This window comes from Lissotriton vulgaris, chromosome 1_1, assembly GCF_964263255.1.
Source record: "Lissotriton vulgaris chromosome 1_1, aLisVul1.2, whole genome shotgun sequence".
NCBI lineage: Eukaryota > Metazoa > Chordata > Amphibia > Caudata > Salamandridae > Lissotriton > Lissotriton vulgaris.
In genome coordinates this window covers 777,178,699-777,200,085 of record NC_141685.1, presented here as the reverse complement: position 1 = coordinate 777,200,085, position 21,387 = coordinate 777,178,699, and the positions used below count along the sequence as shown (strand labels likewise).

The window sequence follows — 21,387 nt, the reverse complement described above, 5'->3', positions numbered from 1 at the left end:
TGTCTGTTGAATAACCTTGAGTCCAGAACAGAGCAAATAAAGATGCACTTCTTTGGGACCATGAAGTACTGGAGAGAGCACCTCTTTCCTTGTTCCACGGATGGCACATGTTTCACTGACCCTTGAAATTAAGGACTTCTATTTCTCTCTACTACCTCTAAGATGAATGGAAGGAGATAGATGTGGAATTTTAGGGGGGACACTAAGTAAAGAAGGGGCTTTTCAAACTGAAACTGCAAGACTCGATGTCTGATGTAATCTCTCTCACTTCGTTCAGGAATTCTCACTCTCTTCCCTCCGCAAGGGAGTGATATGTCAACATCTGTTTCCTAAAGAGATTTTGGTTTTGGAGGAAAATAGGTTTTTGAGTGGGATTCCTGGCATCTCTCTGAGGTTCCTTTACTCACGGCAGGGTTTAGAAAATATGATGAGGAAAAAGTAAAGTGATAAAAAATCTTATGCACTGCGGAGGGAGAACTCTCATAGCCCCTGAAAGTGCTGTTCTGCAAATGGTAATTAAACACAAGATAAGGCAGCACAATACACCCACAGGAGACTGGATAAGTAAGCTGAAGGAATAATTTACAGAGCAGTATAAATTAATGTACACAGGTTGTTGGCAGAAGAATCCAAACTGCCCAACTCAACTAAACATCATTAATGGAACATTCTGCAAATCACATTTGTATAGGGGATGAAAGATCCAGAGAAGTAGCAGGGTCTGCCTAATCTTACTCAAGCATTCACATGTTTTGCTTCCAATTGGCGCATGTCAAAAAACAACAAACAGATAAAGTATACCTGGACATTGCTAGATAAGGTGAGTTTCCCAATCAAAGCAGATAGGGGACACGATTTGGCTTCATGGATCATGAGGTGTCAACAATGTTGTGAATGATGTGGTGCACATGATTGGTATCAAGAGTAATCCGCTAGCCATGGGTTACAACACTTTAGATGCAGACTACCGTTTTCCTTATTCAGCCATATAATATCTGAAGCAATTACTATTTCCATCCCCACTGGTAATAACACCAATGTGTATGAAGACCACTCAAAGGACTGACTGAAGCATGCTCTAGCAGACACAAACAATCAAACAGACTCTTCAGGCATGAGGATGGGTTAAAGGAATGTTAACTGTTGTTCAAATTCCAATTGTAAACAACTGACTAATTTCCTCTATGCAGTTGCATGTTATTAGTAATGTTATCTGTAAACCTAGTTCCACGCTCGCCATGTGCGACTGATCACTTACTACTAATGCATAGTATATGATGCGTTATGTTTGAAATGCACAATAAAACCTATTTTATTAAAAAAAAGTGTTATGAATGGTCGCAAAAGGTACTAGATCATTGTTTAAGATCTGATCACACAGCCCCTCACATGTACAGAGAGACCAGTGGGAATCAGCCAGTGAAACAGGTTCCATGAAAAGCAAGAGGCACTTATAGAACTCAGGGCAGAACAACCGGAGACAAAAATATTCCTCTCCAGAGTTTCTTAGACTGCAAGCTTTTCTTGAAAAAGATATACCTTTCCGATTCTTGGGGCTCTAGGCGTTGGATAGTTCTTCCAAATCACCTGTTTACTCATAGCTGAGGTAGAAGAAGGCTTCTTCCGAATGAACATGAAATGTTCTCTGAGATCCTCCTAAAAAGGGAACAATGAGTCAGAATATTGGTGGGCTGATCCAGGAGGTCAGGTTATGAGGTTCATCTTCAAGAGAAGGCAGATTCACTTCCAGCATTTCTTCAGTGTATTTATCATCACATTAGAGGAAGAGCTTAAAACGATGGAGCAGAATATGTGGCGTGTAAAGAGAGCTACATGGACAATCCAATCTGATAGCAATATTTGGACCCGCATACAACCTCCTATTAGAATAGCTAGTTGGAAAGAAGAAGCATGTCTCCAAGTAGTCATCCCTATCATCAAATAGGTTAGGGTAGAAAAACACCACGAAATGCTGTGCTATAGATGTACACGAAATATTTAAAGCTTTCTTGTCTTTGACTCATCATCCAGTGCTGGAGGGGCAGAGGCCAACGCTAATCGCAGCCAGATACGTTCAACATGGCATCCCTGGAGGACTAAGCCTGGTTGGAGTTAGAAGAATGAAAATGTAGTAATTTCACTTTAAGATTGGTCACAGCCCAAAGAAGAAGACGGCCTCAGGAGTCCCATGTGAGAATGTACTTTGATGGACCCTCTACGATCCAAAGAGAAGTTTAGAAGAAAAGAATGATTGGATCTTACTTCTGCTTCTTTTCATAGAAAGATGGGAGCCACTGTCTTTAGAATGTGTGGAACAAATCGTCTTTGATTTTTCCTCTGGGCTTCAAACCATATAACAAGGTTCATACCTTCAAATAGCTTTACAGTGCACGTGTTAAGATTAGCAGGCTAAAGTGTCAGGTTCAAACCCCAAGGACCACAATTATTGATCACAGGGTCCAATAATTACACCTTATTCTTTTATTAAGTACATGGCTCATAAATCGACACGGCGATGTTTTGACACTAAGAAAAAAATACATCCCTTAATAGGAATGGATGTTATTGGTACTGATATGGCCTTTATGGAGCCAACAGTGATGTATATGAGGCTCTGTGGATGAAGATGTTTTGATAGCACCTCTTTGGGAACATTGTAAAACTTGTGGATCCTTTATTTGTAAGGTGAATTATCTATTTAAAGTCAGATACATTGCAACACATATTGATCAGACATAACTCAATATTGTTCATATTTCTGGGAAACAGGTGATGATGTCAGATTGCTATAAAACGTCTGTGAGCCACAAAATTCTGAAGAGCTAATTGCTGGGTGTAAAGTAAAGAAGGTGTCTCGTCCAACAAGGAAAAAATATATCAAACCTTGCAGATAACAAGCTCTCCAGTCACAAAAGCATTGGCATTCTGTGCTATAAATCAACATGACAAGGAAACAGAGGCACAGAAAGATAACACAGTAAAGAAGATACCATGATATGTCTAGAATCACACAACCTAACCGAGAAGTTTCTTAATAAATTTTTCTCTGTACTCTATAGAAGATCAAACGTGTTACCTTGTGCCTACTCGAGGGAACCTTTGCACTATCAAGCCAACAAATAATGGCTAACGGTATGAAAAGAAAATCTTTTTCATCTTGCGGTTGTTTTGGCTAAACAAACGAGAAGTAGCTGAGATGGGTGAAGGTGAAATAAAGTAGTTTGAGACAATGTCTGGCTTACAATTTGGGGTGTTGAGAAGGAAACTGAATAACACAGTTTGATTCTGGGTACAAACAGTGGAGACGACACCCTTACGGCTGCCTCTACTGATGCTCTACATTATTTTGAGTAACACTTCAGAAGACTGCTAGAGTAGCTTGTCTGTCAGTAGTTTTTGGTAGAGGTCATATCACTGTGCTCCCAAATGTGAACGAATGTGCTCCATTGCCTAGGTCCTTGTACAGAGGGACTTGGCTCAAGTTGTATGCTGTTTGATTTTCAGTTGTGAGATCAATAACTGTAGTTTGCACCCCTGATTCTAATTGGCACATAGTGAGGGGTGAAAGTCTGTGGGTATTATTACCAGTACTTGCTATCAAACACCTGGAACAAAGGACACAATTGCACAAATTGAGCAGCAAGCCCCAGAGAACAGCACCTCCACCTTATGCGAAAATTGGTAATTGCGAGAAGATGGAATGCACTCACTATCAAAACCCGCTGCTCAAGGGTGCGCAATATGGCCACAATTTATAAAAACACATAAAGCGGTGCACCAACAGCGAATAAACTGGGGGAAAAAACTTATATTAATGTCAAAAAGATACATAAGAAGAGGAAAAAGATTAGGGAGGAGTGTAAGCAAGAAGTACTTCTTGATCTTTTTCCTCATCTTATGTATCTTTTTTGGTATTATTAAAAGGTTTTTTTCAGTTTATTTATGTGGGTATAAATTATTTAATGAGGTGTCAATCATGGGGCAGCCTGGCCTGAAATATAAAGGACCCAGGGTTTAAAATATAACTGGGATCCTGCACATTAATTGAAATCCATTAATGGTGGAACAAATATTCACAGGAATTGTTTTGAGGCATGTTGGCTGTACATAATGTGAATGGTATGTATTAATAATTATTATATACTTTATATCATCATGATAGCTTTATTTCGATAAAATAGCACATCTTAAAAGCTGTAAAACAGAGGTAAAAACAAAGCTATACTATTAAAAACAGAATAAATTTTAGCAAATATTGGTTATACCCCGATCATCTAATTAACAAAATTCATCCAATACCTTATAATAAACAGTAAAAACAACTTTTTCAGAATTACAAATAGAAAAAAGTGCAATTTGTAGAGAGCGGGAAACACATAGCACCAAAAACACTTAGGGATTAGCATTCAGGGTTCTTGACCTAATATTCCATGCCCATCTCAGGAATTTGGCCAAACCACACGCATAAAGGGCTCGTGCGTCAGATCTTAAAATACGCAGCGCCACAGAGTGGCTACGAGTGCCCAACTCTCTGCAAAGGGGTTTGAGCCAACATTCCCTTGGTGCTCCGTAGGCTGGACAGACGAACAAGACATGCGCAATTGACTCAAAATTAGCCTCACAATTCGGGCAAGAAGATGGTGTTTGGCAGGTAGCCTTCCATTGTGCAGTCAGCTCTCGTGTGAGGAGTGAACCTACCCTAAACTCAAAAAACAGAGCCCTGTCATAAGGTTTTTGCATGACATCTAGGTATGGTTTGTAACGAGTAAAATGCTTGTGTTGCATGAACTCCTCTGTCAGCCTACCTATTTTGGGATCAAGAAAACCCTTATTGCTGACCCAGGACCAGTACGCCTTCTTAAGTTCTGCTTTTGGTGGGGCGGTTCTGTTTATCCATGCCTCTTTAGGATCAAGATCATACAATAGTGTTTTTAGGTCCTTTAACCATTTAATTTTTTGCCACCCATCCATAGACATTATTTTGCTTAACCCCTCTGCATACTTTGATAGTTCTGGTGTCCGGCACAAGCGGGCCAACAACAAGAGGGGGCGAAGCCTTGCTAAATCTCTAAATGAGTGGCACCCTAGATCTTGCAATAAGGGCTTAGTAGGGGTCCTCTGGGGGAGCATCATGAGGTTTTTTTAAAATTTATTTTCTGATCTCACAATTTGGTCCGAGTTTACTTTATATAAGAATGTAGGATGGAAATATGGGTTTCAAGAATGTAGGATGGACACATGGGTTTCCAGCATGGGTTCCTTTAATGATTATCTAATGTCTGACTACCTTCACTTTATGAGATACGTCATCTCTGCATGACAGTAGCATTTGTGTAAATATTGGCCCTCTAAACTGTTATATGTTGTGGGAATTATTTTCCTAGATCCGGTGTCTTACTTCTCTGTATAAACTGTTGGATTGTTGAATATATATTCCTTGATTTGTGAATCCTCACATTTCTCTCTCTTGTAGATGTGAGATATATTCGTCTAGGGTTTATAATCTACAGAATGTATTGTATAATGTGCTTGATACACCTGCAACCTGTGCCATATGGGACATCATAATGGGTATCATGCTTGTGTCTTACTCTTTGATGCATGTGGATATTGGTTTTAATGTGAAGATAAAAGTTTAAAAAGTGTTTTGTTTATTAATGTTGGTGGTACTGCATTTATAATTTTCTTTTGGAAGTGAAATTTTGTTTTGTTTTAGTTTGTGTATCTTTTCACTTTGATACTTTACACATTGCATTGTTATTTATGAATGTTTTGTTTCTGTTGTATTACTGCCCTAAAGAAGTTCACAGTGGTGAACGAAACGCGTTGGTTTTGCTTTTGGCTGTAATGTTTGGATTTATATGACTATCGTGAAAGCAAAATAAAGAAGCTATAGAACAGTCTACATTTTGATTTGGACTTTTTTGCATTGTTATTCGCTATTGGTGCAACACTATATGTATTTTTCTAAACCTGGAAAAAGGACTTTGAGCTTATTTATTTATGTATTTATTTCTGAATTTGTAGAGCACATGGTTACACTTCCGTGTGTCCCCGCGCTGTCAGAAGAGCCATCAACTCCGAAGTCAAACGAGACTGGTTAATCATTGGGAAAGAGGAATGTTTTGAGCTTTCTGCGGAAGATGAGCTTAAGTAGGTGAATCGATGGAGAGGTTGGCCCTGACACCCAGTCTCTTGGCTCAATGGCAAATCATTAAGGGCCTTATTGGAGTTTGGTGGAGCGAGTTATCCACAAAAAAAGTGGTAGATGTCCCGGGAATCGTATTTAGAGTTCCACTATCAATTTTTGTATAGTAAAACAAACAGGGTATTCAGCACTTTTGGAAGATGTCCTGCATCCGCCCAACTCTAATAGGGTCTTATGTTTCCAGACCACATCTACCATTGATGCAGAGGATAAAACACTATATCCTGAAGAAAGGGTAGACTTTAAATAACAGAGCAAGCTATTGTCAAAAGAATCTTCTAAAAATATAACATTGGCACCATATTTGCAAAACGGGCCTTTGTCCAGGACTGTTAAAATAGTTACTTATCATGATGCATGAGTTGCAAAGTCAATTTGCTGAAAGAGAGTGATATGACTATAGAACAATCTCCAGTTATCCTGTCTTCGAGATGGCAGTAATCATCTCACATACTGCAGTAATGGCTCCTGTGTATTCACTACTGCACGCTTTACAGTACTGACCTGTGTGAATGTTCAGTTTTTACCATTTGTTTGCAGCGCATCTATGTTTGTCCAAGAAATGGTGGTAAATACCACAGGGCAATTTGGAAGAAGAAAAGGTCAGCAGTTGCAGCACCTGGCTTGCTTTTCGTCCCATTTACACTACACGTCCTTGCTAGCCTGGTCTTAGTGGTCATGAAGCAAACCAGTCATTAAAGAGCCCTGTTTCCTTTCTGTAGTTTGCATTACTTTCCCATGCCCTAGCCTTCAGCAGTAAATCGGATGCGGTTTAGAGGATAAGCGCGGAATGAAGTTCCTTTCATGGGGTCTGTAATGTCAATTTGTCTACACGTGGCACCATATTGAATCAAGGATCATGAAAACGGGTCAGACAAACCTAGTCACAATAATTAAAACAGCTTAGGGCAGACAATGGGGAGTGATTATAGGGTAAGGAAACAGCTACAGTAGGTTAAGCTAGTATGCCAGATTGGGTGGACTTCATGCCCTTAACAATCAACACCTATGTATTCATGTCCGCTGCATATCGAAAAGGTATGCTAACTTCCTACAATGCTAATAAATGTTTACTGTTATTATAATTGTTCGATTAAATTAAGAGACAGACAGGAAGTGGAATTGCTTTCAGTTTTGTTGCCGAGTCAATATGTCAACCAATCTCTGATGAGTAATCAGAAGACAGACTGGCCTCTTTCTGACTTGCTGTTTAAGGGCATACATCCATTCCCCAGTGCTTCTAGAATAAAATACCATGCACTGTTAGTGTGGTTGAGGAACCACTTTATTACCTCCAAAGGCAATGATACAAAGCACACCGTATTGGCCTACAGAATATATGAAAAGTGGTCAACTTTGGTCATTGCCACTCATGTCCTTGGTGGGTGGCGGAGTGAGTGATATGTGGTGTCTACAACGGACTGAACAACGCACTAGAAAATGGATGCTCTGATTGTTTCTGCTTGTTCATGGAGAGTTTAGCTCATTGGAAAATTTCACTCGGGATATTCAAAGGAAATTGAAAAGAGTCTCCCCAACTGGGAGTCTGAAGGAAACGACTCGGTGAAAGCCAGACACTACCTGCAACTCTGCAGCAAGATGGAGCCTCAAGCACTGTATTAGGTGGGTAAGAATGGTTAAATTATATTCAGATTTTTATTTAAAGCAGTTTAATGCTATTTTGCCACCACCTTTTCCATACTCTTAATTTGCCATTACATTAGAAAAATACTTATGGAGATGCACTGTTTATTGTGAGAATGGGTCACCAGCACCGTCCAGACCTGTTTAGCAGCAGTCAATGTCTCAGTATTATGATTCTCCAGAACCCTCAGACAGGCATGCTGTGACCATATAGATATCTGGCTGGCGGACGATATCCTAAAACTCTAGGGTGTACGATCATCTGCCACCAATGTCCCCAGGGAGAACTTTATCACTTGCAGTCTTAAAATAATCTTTAGGAAATGGAGCATAGACATGCTCTCTCTTCTGGTGCAAGAGTACTGTTCAGAATTTTGAAACCAGGTAGTTTCACTTCGAGTTCTTGTTTCTGAAGGCTGCTGGAGTGGCGGAGAGAGCACCATTCCATTCAACAAGGTAAAATATGCCTTCATGGGAGGAGCAAATGCCTGGCGCACAGTCACCAAGAGTTTCCGTCAGTTCTTAAACGACAGCAGCCGGTTGCTTCACCATGACACACCTAGCAAATATTTTGTGCCACCCACTCTGGTTGCTAGTGCTCGAGTCTCAGAAAGCTGCTACTGCGGCAATCGGATGTATGGGCATGTAAAAACTGGTCAGTCATGCCATGGTGATTACCAACCCCCTCCTTGGCCTGGAAGTCTAGTTGATGTAGTAATGCAGAGAGATGGCAGTAGCTAGAAGGGCACATGCAGCTGCTAGAACCACACCTGAAAAAGAACAAAAGAGAGAGAGACGTCAGCCAAGGAAAGGCGTACAAGTGATCACTCAGGAATGACATACATGCAACCTTAAATCTCCTCGGTGAGATGTAAGCTTTCTAATTAGCTTCACATCACAAACGAAAACTACACAGCTGTCTAAAACACTTCTCAAAAAGCTACACACTCCATTAATCGTTAAAAGAAACAGATCATGTAATCCTTCCCTGTGGGGAAAGCACCACGGGAGTAGATCTGCTTGCTTTGGAAGCGTGTCAGTATCACTGGTCCTTCTGCAAAGGTTGCACAAACACACAGTAGCTCTGAAACCTGAAAAGGTATATGTGTCATGGAAGCACAACTGTTGAACACTAGGAGCCAACAGGACAAGGCCTACTTGCTTCTCTGTTCCTGGATTGGGGCAGTGAATTACTTGGATCGTAAAAGAGGAGTAAACTATTTTGGCCTCAAGCACAAATTCCGCCGGATATTTACTCACAAAGCTTTACACACAGCTTTTGAGTAAACGTCCAACTTTTTTGTTATTCTCAAAGGGTTCCAGGAGTAAACCCTGTGAACTGGCAACTGTTTCAGATTACTAGGAGTCCTTACAAGAGTAAATAATTGTGCATATGGAAATGTACGTGTATAAAATGACACAGTGAAGTGCATTTGGACTATAAAATATCTATTTTCTCCACAAACATGTATTTGTCCTCATAGAGAATGCCCTGACCTCTATCCCTCCAGTTCCACTAATTTAATGCGCCCCTTGACCTAAGTGAAACTCAAACTGTCTACAGGATGGAAAAGTACCCTGCAAAAGTGAAGGAATGCACACAAAGTTAGGTCTGTGAGTGTTTAAAGCTGGAAGAGTGTCCCCGCCTTTGGACGTTCAAAACCCACCCCTACAAGTAGATTTGCTCATATTGAAAATCCATTTTCGAATGGAAATTCACATTCTATGATTCAATAAGCAGGATTACACAAATGGTCTGTATCATAGGATTCCTTTCTCAACCATGTGATGGCTCCAGAGAATTCAGAACTCAACTGCAAAGCTTACTTCTATATCCAGACCATACACACACATCTGCTACTCCATGCTCTTCACTGTTTAATGATTGGAAGAAGTTCTTTACTTTAAATATTCGGTATCACGCAGAAGGCAATACACCACAAAGATCTTACAGTCACCAGGATGAACATCAACAGATACATCCAAAATAAGACTTTGATTTCAGACTAGCACCATAGTTAATCGTTCCACCTTACAAAAGGTAAGCAGTCTACAGGACTGATTTCTTCGTACAGGCATGGAACGTCCTCCCAGTAAAGATTAGACCCACTCACAACCAGGTGGATCTTTGAAGAATGGATAAAAGATAGCTATTCTCAATATGATCTTCATGGATCCCCTTACACAGCCTCTTCTGCAAAATGGAACACACAATAAAAATAAACTATGCTATGCCCACAATCAGAATCTCTGGCCAACCCGTCAATATCTTATGCAAGAGCTCCATAAATTATTCCTAACGGACTATCGCCCTCTTCCCCCAGTCCCTGAATAATCAAATGTAGAATGCAAGAACTTTCAAACACACAAATGCTTATCTTTTTTTCACTAACACCTGCCCAAGATTGCATGGCATCCAACAAACGCCCTCCTGTTGTATTGCATAATCCCCACACCAAACAAAAAGTACTTGATTTATGACTGTCTAACATATACAATATTCTGCACGCCTTGCTTCCCTTATTCAAACCCTGTTCCAAACTGCATGTCCTTATTTAACTCTTATACAAAGCTGCATGTCCTCTGGTGTGCTTTTCTATGCACCTGTGTTAACTGCCCGTCCCGACCCACAGAATAAAAGCCCTTGCTTCTAAAAAACTGATGATTCCTTGCTTGCAATCTTTCAATCTTCTAAGCTTCCTCTACCCTATTTATTCACCTCAACTATCATTCGCACTAACTAACATATCCAACTTCCTGCTAACAATGACCTCCACCTTATTTATTCACTCCAATTATCATGTGAATGAAGTAACATATCCCCACCCTGCTAGATATGGCAACTAAGACCCACTGAACCCACCACAAACGAAAATGACCAATGCATGTAAGAGCATAGAAGCAAACTCACTAACCAAGAACCGCTATATTAAACACAAAGCTTGGGTACCAGAGTAGTGTACTACTCACCATAAAGCACTTCAATGCCTCATCAGGGCTAGTAATTGTTATGTACATGTAATCACAACGCAATACTATACAACACAATTTAAACGTGGATAAAGGTATTCATGCACTTATGCCTCACCTTGAATCGGTCCTTTCTGATGCTATTTTGCCTGCCAAAGATACTGTACAGTGACCAACAGTTGGCAGAAACATCACTTTTTAAACTCTAAAGAATTTGGATGAAGATAAAAAATATCACACATCACATCACTTTGATGTGTTCAGTAATGGAGGATGCCATATCTAACCTCCAACATGGGGAAAAGTGAAACAACCCTGAAGTAGTTAGGTCAGATTCTGATGAGGCAGACACAATGTATTAAGATCAACACCCCCAGGATCTTCTCCCTGGTCCTGTGATACCCAGTGGTCTCAAAAGTTCAAGCATGTCCCCATCTTGTAAATTTGTACAAGAGTTGAACGTTTGATAGTCGGAGTGGATGTCTGTTTTTTTCCACAGGAATTGGACCCTCTAACGTATTTGAAAGTGTCATGAACAGAGGATACCCTGGGATAGTGGTTCTCTCAAGATGATTGAGGATTTGCTGTATCTCAAGTGGAAGCCCTCCATGATAGAGAGCATGATTTAGAGCCGAACAGATGCAGGGCTTCTGCCAAAAAGCAGCAGAAGTCAAATGCCCCCTTTTTACAGTAATTAGACATCAATACACTCTAAATAGAGTGGGCAAGACATCCTCAGGTTTTTCACAGATATCTGCCATTCACCAGACTCTAAATCTGCCAAAAGTTCCTTCTGTTTTCTTCCATTTAAAGCAAACGTCATAGGAGGCTCCCAGACTATAGAAGCTACTTCCAGCCCATGTTTACCTCATTCCAATAGTGTTACCTTTTGTAGAAAGCTGCAAATATAACTTTTTTTTGTTCAATGTGATTGCCAAAATTCTGCAGCCTAATGTTGCAGTCCAGTCCAGTCTGCTGGATCGAGTTGGCAGATAACCTGTTGCCGTTGGGTATCTCTGTACCTCAACGGCCAGGATGAGTTTGGGCATGTAAGGAGTACTATAGCACAATATGTGCTAGGCTATTGCTGTTGATCAGTAAACAGGAGAGAGCAAATCAGCCCAAGTACACTGAAAGGCTGACCTGAAGCTATCTATGCGATTGCAATTAGCATGACATCCTCTTTAAAAAGCCTCATAGAAAAAAAGAAGACATTACAGAGAGAAAATATCTTGTTTATCTCCCCAGCTCATCAATTTTACCTTGCATGGCTCTAGGTAATAACCCTAACCTAGTAAGTAGGAGACAGTGTCTGTTCTTATGAAAGGTTTAGAAAGGCTGAACTTTACAACAACCTTGAATTACTATGGATGACCATATCTGAATTTCCAAGAACCAGTCTGTAACAGCGTATTACATAAAATACAATGTGCACTTACAACAACAACTTTATTCTGCATGGTTGATAAAAACCATTAAAAAACATACATTTATAAAAATTAGTTTTGAAAAACTGACTGCATAATATTAGGTAAAATTGTAAAGCTGTTCATTAAAATAACTACCAATATTTTTCACTAAGTCTAAGAAAGGATGGGATAAAACCAATTGATTACCAGGATTTAAATTTTGTAAGTCACATGATTTGATTGGAGGATAGAGATTCAGGGCTTTATGTACGAAAGGATTTAGCATTTTTTAACGGACCAAATCGAAGTTTCGGTCAGTTAAGAAATGCTAAATTGCCTTTCCATATGTACAAAGGCAGATTTCCACCCAGTAGAATACGAAATCTCACATAGGGATTTCCTATTTGCTAAACACCTGAACAAATCATTTCCTAAATGGAAAGGCTATTACCATTGACTTGAAATCGATGCTAACCATGTGCAATTTAAAAAAATGCACAAATATGCATTTGTTAAAGTGCCATGTAGAGTGCACATACCCCTAGGTCATTTGTGCACTTAACATGTGCACCACAATTTTTTGGGGTGCATCAAGGGGCACCCTTGGTTTTGCATTTCCTAATTTGCGACCTCCTACTAGTGATTCCTACTCTGTAGGAAATGTCTGTTTTTGTACATTCCATTTTGCATTCCCTAAATAGTGATTTCTTGTGATTCGCTGTTTAGGAAATGCAAAATGGAAATTTCGTGTATATGGTTCTATATGCCTTACAAAACTTTAGAAAGTGGTCCATGAGTTTAACAAACTTGCATTTCAGCTCAATATTTTGCCCGCTGAGGAAGTGAATCATTACATTTTAGAGCACTCATTGCAGAAAACATACTTCACTGCAGCAGAAAAGATAATCAAGACAAAATTAATCAATTATGTGAAACTGGTGTTTCAAAGTGTGACCAAATCTGAATAGAGTGGTTTCAATTAAACTTCTATCCCGTACTAACGAAAACTATACACATGCACGTGTGAACGCAATCACACACACACACCCAGAAGATGTGTGAACAGATGTAAATACTTTAAAAAAATACTGACAAGCTAACCACATTAATAAGTCACTCTATACTGTTCAAATATTTATCAGGGTGGTACATACTGAGTGAAGCAAATACTTTATCAGACTCAACTACACTTAGAATAAGTACGCTCAAAAGTGATAAAGCAGCTAACATTGTCTGAAGGTGAAGTTCGTCAATCAGGATGTAGGAAAGTAGAATCTGCTTCTTATGGTTACCCCCACTTTTTGCTGGATGTGATGCTATTTTTGACTAGGCTGACTGGGATATTGCTAATCAGGACCCCGGTCTATCTGCGTTCTCCCTAAATTGGTACGTTCAATACTTAGGTACATCCCAGATTGGATACTGGGTACCCTTGTCAGTCACCAGTATATGGTACCCACATACCCAGGGCATAGGTACCCCAGAGGTTCCCCATGGGCTAAAGCATGTATTATGCCACCCATGGGAGACCATTCAAATTGGAACTACAGGCCTGAAATTGCAGCCTGTGTAACTTGGTGCTTGCATCACTTACTTAAGATATAGGTGTACTATATCTGAGGTTCACTGCACTTAAAACCTATAAGACACCCCTATAGCAGGCCTTTACAATCCTGAAGGCAGGGTGCTTGGTTCTAAGTGAGAGGGTGACCCTGCATGAACAGGACACCCCTGCAGCCTACGGAGTCCATTCTCCCGGGTTGTCAGTGAAGCAGCCATATACTATATAGAGAGGCATCACGTACTCAAGTGACGACCTTGTGGAAAACTGCTGCAACGAATCCTATCATGTTGGGTATCAAACATGTTGGAATCATACCCCCACACTGTAAACGTGTGGGAGGTATGATCCGGAGCACTGGAAGAGCCCTCTATTAGGCTCTTCGTTTTCCCGGTACCGGCCTTCTTGACTCATACAGCACAAAATGGTTGCTGCCGACCAGAGACACACTTTTGCCCTCCTGCTGCTGAGCCAAGCTCGAGCAGAGGTAGATGGAGCAATAGGCATCCTGTCACAGGGAGGTGTGACCACCTCCCAAACAGGATTTAGTGTATTAGGGCTGAGTGTGTGCGCTTGCCTGCACCAGAAAGTTTGCATGAGGGGCACATTTGGTGTTCCTGTGCATAGTCCAGTTCAAACCAGTCCTGGAAGCAGTTGGCTGCCGCTCTGGGGCAAAACTGGACAAAGGACATGGGAGTAAACTCCCCCCTGTCCAGACTCTCCCCTGCGAGGGTCACCTGAATCGTCCCAACTCTTTCCCTAGGGTACTTAAGGGCTTACCTGGGTGTAGGACCCTGGATACACTGTGGGATAAGATTCAGATCAGACACCATTGCACTTCTACCGTCTGGGCACTCTGGACTTTGCTGGACTTCGTTTGGGCCTAACTTTGTCTTCTTCCTGTCTGCTGCATCGTCTGTGCCTGTCAAGGTCATTGACATCATCCCTGAAGCACCCGACATGATAGAGCATTCGTCTTCCAAGTCTCCTAGTCACACCTGAGTGACATAGACTCTGTCCCCTCTGCTTTCAGGTACTCCTTTTCAAGAATCCACGTTTTGATTCCTCCGGACATTATCTCCTCTTCCAACAGTGGCAATTTCCTGAAGTCCTCCATTGGGTTCGACTGCGGTTTCCAAGGCCACTTTATGCCTATGCACCTGACTTCCCTGGGATAGGTAACTTGGGTAACACGGTATCCACGGGTGGGGTGGCTCTCCAACCTTCTGTCTTCCACTGGGTTTCTTCAGGGACCACTGGGAAGGGTCCCAAATCTTTAAAAATACAACCATGACTTGCACATAGACTTGTATGGAGCACGCGGTCATGTTCACACACTGCACACTCTCTCCGTGGGGTCCCTATCTCCTTACCTTGGGTGTCCCCAGCAATTCTACATCCTCTCAGCATCGTCCTGACTTGAGTCGTGGTTCTTATACCACTTTCTTAGTATATGGTTTGGTCCCCCCCTGGGGCACACTGTGTATTAGTGCTATTTACTGTGATTTCTTTGCTAAAGTATTGTGTGCTTTGTGTCTATTTCCGTGTGGGAGATACTGTAACGTACTAGATAGTGTTATATAATAAATACATATTTTTATAAACACTTTCTGTGGTTCTTTTTAATTTAGTCTACACTATAAAATTGCATTCTGGAAAAACAAGTTGCTTTACACTACTTCAAGACTAAGCCTGAAGGCTGCTCTCCACAGCTTCCACTGAGGGAGCTTTCTATCGTTGTCTAAGACCTCTTAAATCACCATAAGGGTCGTCTGGACTGATGCAAGGTGCCCACTCACATTAGTGGACATCATATACCAGGCCAACTTCTCACACAGAAACTACCTCTTGTTTTGTTATAAGTATTTGTAAAGTGCTCAAACACCCATTTTCTTGGTGCTACACAACTGATATCGGAAACCCTAAGAGAGAATGAATACCTATTAGGCATGGCCTAAGCTTGCAAAAAAGCCATGTTTTAATTTTATAGTAGAATTGGTTAATGGTGAATCACATCAGGTAGAGACTTCAAAGCTTGGAAGCACAGCATGTTAGGTCTTGGGAAACTACGGCAGAATTACTCGCAAGAATATCAGGCTCAGGATGCAAAGAAAGGAAATAGAAAGGGTGACACCCATGCCATGTTAGGCAAGGCATGAGACATCTTCTTGTCAAGCCTACAGGTAGCATGCAACAGGCAGTCATTCACGAAATCCCACCAGAGCACTGATCCAATCAATCTTCAAGCTTTATTTTCTTTCTTTCATGGCACTTTGAATTACTTCGCATCCTCTCGCCAACCATAGTTAAACCCAATCACATGTACTTTCAATAACACAGCCAAAACATGGGCATCCACAGTTAATCCTTGATAGACCATTAATAGCCATTATTAGTCAATGTATGCCGCAGGATATCTACATTTTCCATTCCTGTAGGAGAAAGCAGGCTTCCCTACAGAGTTCATATCATAGGTGGTCTGCCCAGGATGGCGCTTTCTAGATTGAAGGTCTGATTGACATTTAAGAACACTTGTGATGGATGACTAGCCATTGCTAAAACCTCCGTAGGGACTTCAGTCCTTTCACACACATAACAGTTTTTGCCCTCTATCTTCTCACGGTTTCATCCTCTTTTGACATTACTCCAGGATTTGGATGGGATCTGGATACAAATATTTAACCACACAGATGGGTCGCAAGAGTTGCTGAACCGCTCAGCTAAACAGACACCGCACCACAGGATATGACACATCTACTCTGTAAAAGCACGAGGCAGTGCACATGATGCACGTTCATCTTAATTTCCTCATGTTGTGGTTATCTTATGTAAATCCTGTGCAAATTATTGACATTAAGTAAACAGCTTTTCTAAGCAGTTGTGTAGAAAATGCAGTACTTACTGTATCCCTTTCCTCCTTTCTCTCTATACTGCTCTTCCTCTAGGGATTTCCCACCTTTCGTACCTTAACCTTTTTTCTTTCCCTAGTAATCACCCTTAGGTTCTTCCTGTTAGCATGTTAGTAATTTCTGCTAGCCTCCTGAATGTTGCTTTACTAATGGCCTTGGTGGTGACTTGAAGAGGCTAAATTTAATAGAGAATCCACTCTGCATTTGGGGGTAATTACTTCACCTAACTCCACAGAGATCAGAATAAAACATGGCTTTAGAAAAGTACCAGTCAAAAATCCTTTTGAAACGAATGCAAGATCGTGTGTATGAGGAAGGCAGCTCAAAAGTCAGAGGAAGAGGAAACGTCCATTCGAAAAATCAATACCGTAGGTAAGTAATGTATACAACTTTGGATGGTTCTTAATCTTTGGCAGACTCCCCCAACAAGATCCTCCACTGTGAAGGGTCTGATGAAAATGGCAAGCTGAGGAGTAGGCCACCACAACATGAACGAGTAAAAGTGGGAAAAACAGATCTTTGGAGTCAGGGCACACCATGCATTATTTCATAAACAAAATGATCAAAAACTATTTTACTGCTTGACAGATGCCCAAAAAGGAGAACTGGCAGCCCTATCACTATGCAAATAAACTCTAGTTCTTTATGAGCTCACAGTAGAGTACCTTTGCACTACTGTTTCACTGAGTTTTGCCCGTGTGTTCTCGCACGAGTCATTTCAGTCCACTCTTATGTACACCTATGGTTCAGTAATGTGGTTTATGTTGTAATAAACTACCTTGTGAGACTAGAACCTCTGAAATATTTTACACATACCAGTTACAGTAACTTTGCTGTACTACATACTTCACTTTTCTTTTGAATGAGTTCTGTGTCAACCACTATTCTCTACAGGTTTAATCCTCAGGTTCACACAGACATTTGGGCTGCATGTATTCCTTAATTTTTATTGCACCAAATTCAAAGCCTCGTCAGAATGCTAGTTTTTCAATTCCCTTCAATAGAGTAAGTCTGTCCTAGAGCAGCTTGAACAACTAGGCTCACTTCTGTCTAATGAAATCTGTCAAAGGCTGGATCCACAGAGGAAGGGCATTGTTTACTTTTCACCTCTTAATGGTGAAAGCCAGACATTTTCTGCCACGCTACAGGAATCATCTTCAACAGAGTCTCTTTAAAGAGAGCAAGACATTCTCCGTGCATGACCACTGAACCAAGAATCCTCATGAGGACAGACGGCTACAACGGAGGATTCCTCGTAAAGTGTGTCATATCGAACAGGGAAGGCCGGTGAGGGATCTATTCCACTGGAGGTCTGTAAATAACCGAGGAGGATGGTATTAGAGTTCATGGGAGGTAGTAAAAGATCAACTTTTGATTCTTCTGTATCACAGCTGACAAAGAGGCGAAGAGGAAAGATGGAGGATCCTGTTCATTAAACGCCTCATGAAACATCACACATCGCTTCTGATTGGAGAGCATCTTAAGTGAAGGCACTGGCTATTCAGGAGCTTTCCTTCCTGCTTCTAACCATCGCAGTGAAGTCAACCCAGAATGGTTTTGTTCTAGACAGCTTTAAGATTAGTGCCGAACCAGAAAGATTCACTGATGGGGAGGCACAGGGGCTGCAACTGGCTGGCACCAACGCCAACAATGGCACCTTCAACTTACACATGTGAGAAACCATTGCTTGGGTTGCAGCCGTAGGTACAGGCGTCAATGGCAGAGCAGCACTTTCTGCTGTAATATCTTAGCAATTTACTGAAAAGTTCAATATCATGAATTATTGCCTTAAAACCCAGGCTTCATCTTCATAAAAGCTGACACCTGTTTAGAACCAGTTAAGGTGGAAAAAGATACCTGAAAGGTTGCAGTGTTGAGATCTTTAAATGTTACTGAAGAATTCTGCACCAGAGATTCCAATACCGGACTCGGTCGAGCTCCGAGGTCCAGCACCACAAGTAGGACATGAAGAAGGCTTGTAGTGTTTCTTCTTGTTCTTGTGAGTGGGCAGAGGACCTACTGTAGAGTGAATCCTTTTGAGCCACTTCTACTGCCCCTGGGAGGTGAAGCAAGAATAGAAGCCCGTCTCAGTGAGGACCAGATAAAAGGAGGCTCTCACTCATCAGAACTTTGGAATGAATGAACTGGGAAAATTATAATCCTCAGTGTAATGTCCGATTCCATATCAGAGGCCAACATATTATGACAGTATTTTTGTGCAAGCCTTAAAACTCGTTTAGGCAGTGACATTGCATTACAAAATCTATTTAAAAAAAAAAACTACAAAGTAAAAAAATAATACCATTGATGAGATTCTGGAGTGTATGGCATGGTTTGCTCGAGTCATAGGCACGTGGCAGAGTGTTTAGGAAGCTGAAATCTCACATCCAATGGTGGTGCCTATGTGACTTTGCAGTCAGAGCCACTCCGGCAGACACTTATTGAGTTGACTTTTCTTGCCACTTGAATATGATGTATGGGAATATTTTGTACACTTAGGAATATATCAAAGTGAGTATTCATTGGAAAGAAACCCATTCATTCAGTTTACAATAGGCACTCATGCGGAGTAGATTACTCCGCAGTAGGATTGGCCATTTTTCCTGTAGTAGGACTACTGCTCGTTGTGACTTGTTTGATTACAATGCATATTTCATGTTTAACAAAAAGGAAAGATGACGTGCTATTGTGATCACCGACCACGACTGTCAAATGACACTGAAGCAAGTATTGGAGAGAAGGGAAATACAGTGTTCCACCCGTTACAGTTTCTCAGGAAAGGACGTAAACAAGAAAAAGAATGGACAAAAAGGTGAGAAACATACTTTTCCCTTACTGAGATAAAGAACTAGGCGGATCACTACTAGAAGTCTAATACTTTGGGGAAAAAGGCTCTTGTTAAAAGTGTTTTCCAAACTAGGTGATTATGCGCATTGCCTGAAAGATACCGCGTCAGATGGCTGACAAACGCGGTTACCACTCCTGCTGACTGTTGAAAGGCAATTTCAAGATCACAGAAAGGAAAAAGATAAACTTCCTGTGGGCCTGGGAACCATCGAATTTGTGATATCACGGATTTCATGAAACTACTAATCTGCTGAAGATAAATCTGTGGGTTTATAGCACACCAGGGCATTTAAAATCTGAAGATGTATGGTGTTATGCATGATATCTTGTACAAAACTGATATATTACTTGCCTTTGACAAATAAAAGGTATCATTGCTTATAGTTCGTGTTTACTTTTAAACAATGAATGAATTCATACAAACTAACATGCAGGACAAAGCACTAAAGTCAGACGTCAACTCAATAAATATCAACAAACGTGACACATTATATGACAACTGTTGGAGACATACCCAGATTTTGTTGAACTTTGAAGGTGATGGTCGGTGTCTTAATGCTCTCCTGATGCTCCACATTGATCTTGTCAAGTCTGAGGGTGTCGCCTGTATCTGAAGTCACCGTCTCTAAATAAACAAAACAGGGAAATGAACAACAACGACTAAATGCACATTTACTCTAAAGTATCTCACGTACAGCAAGATCAAGTTGTCTTTGAAATTCACACAATCATAATTGTTGCCCTTAATATCTACTTTTGTACTGGTCAACTTGTACTGAAAAAACTACCTTCCATACTGCTGCCTCTCTGGGCCCCACCAGCTAGAAGTTAACACATAACATGGGTATCTTAGTGATAAACAACATACTTATCCTTACCCAACTCAATGGCACTCATTTTATTGACCTCGACGGGATGAAAGGCAGAGTGGATCCACCAGATTTGGAACCTCTGACCGAGAAGTGAAACAGAGACCCCTGCAATGGATGCCTTAATCTACTGAGCCACTATGATATAAGCAGAGACTCTCATCAATGAGATGTGCCCACATATAATTTTACAGCTTATAGGCGGCACTAATTAATAGAGTGCAAGTGAAAAGCCATATGGAGATTCTAGCAGGTCTTTGTATATAAAGCAATGTCACATCACAGAGCCAGGGTAATGATAAGGTAGTTTAACCCCATGGACGTAATTTACATTGGTGGAGCAGGTGCAGTGACACCGAGCCAAAAGTCTTTAGATCCCCCGCCTTCAAAATCCTGAATATTACTGAATTTTATAATGTAAAACAATGGGGACTTAGAATAGTATGTCTCCGACCATATAAATGAAGAGCAGTGGCTGACCAGGTTATTGCTTTTTTGCAGGCCAGGAGAGACCTAATCCAACTGCAGACATGCAGTTGCAGTCGCTAAGCACAAGATAACGCACTACCTCGAAGACCCTTTTGTTTGAAAGAAGGTACTGCGGAATGTGGACCCAAAAGACAGCATAAAGCTCTGATAGACATATGTTTCCTGGCAGATTGATATGTGTTTGACACCACGTTTTGATTCCACATGCCAATTTAAAGGTTGTATGCTGCATGAAACTTAAAAACTCCTTAGTTTTCATGCACAGAAGCACCAATGGAGTCTCAAGCACATGGCCTTACACGAAAGAGCATCTTTCCAACCCCACCATTCTCATTAATCCACCCCATCTTATCAGCCTGATCCCTTTCCTCCTACTTCCCTGCCCCTCATTTGTTGGTTTTCCACTCTTTTATTCTCATTTCTGTTTCTTGCATCCCCTGGCCTGCTCCCAGTTACCTCTTTCTTTTTTACCCTATCGCAT

General features: G+C 41.0%; 1 protein-coding gene across 2 annotated transcripts in view; it reads right to left on the bottom strand.

Annotated features, from left to right (window-relative positions):
* Nucleotides 1-4,150: 4,150 nt before the first annotated feature.
* ODR4 (odr-4 GPCR localization factor homolog) overlaps nt 4,151-21,387 on the bottom strand; it is a 238,097-nt gene continuing 220,860 nt past the window's right edge. The window contains exons 13-15 of one of the 2 annotated variants that reach the window (XM_086956110.1): nt 20,063-20,173; nt 4,463-8,622; nt 4,151-4,420 (exon numbers count right to left, since the gene is read on the bottom strand). In XM_086956110.1, coding sequence (XP_086812236.1) covers nt 8,555-8,622; nt 20,063-20,173 — 179 coding nt within the window. In that variant the 3' untranslated portion in view covers nt 4,151-4,420; nt 4,463-8,554. Of the gene's footprint in view, nt 8,623-20,062; nt 20,174-21,387 lie in introns of both variants that reach the window. The other variant, XM_086956106.1, reaches the window with a different exon arrangement.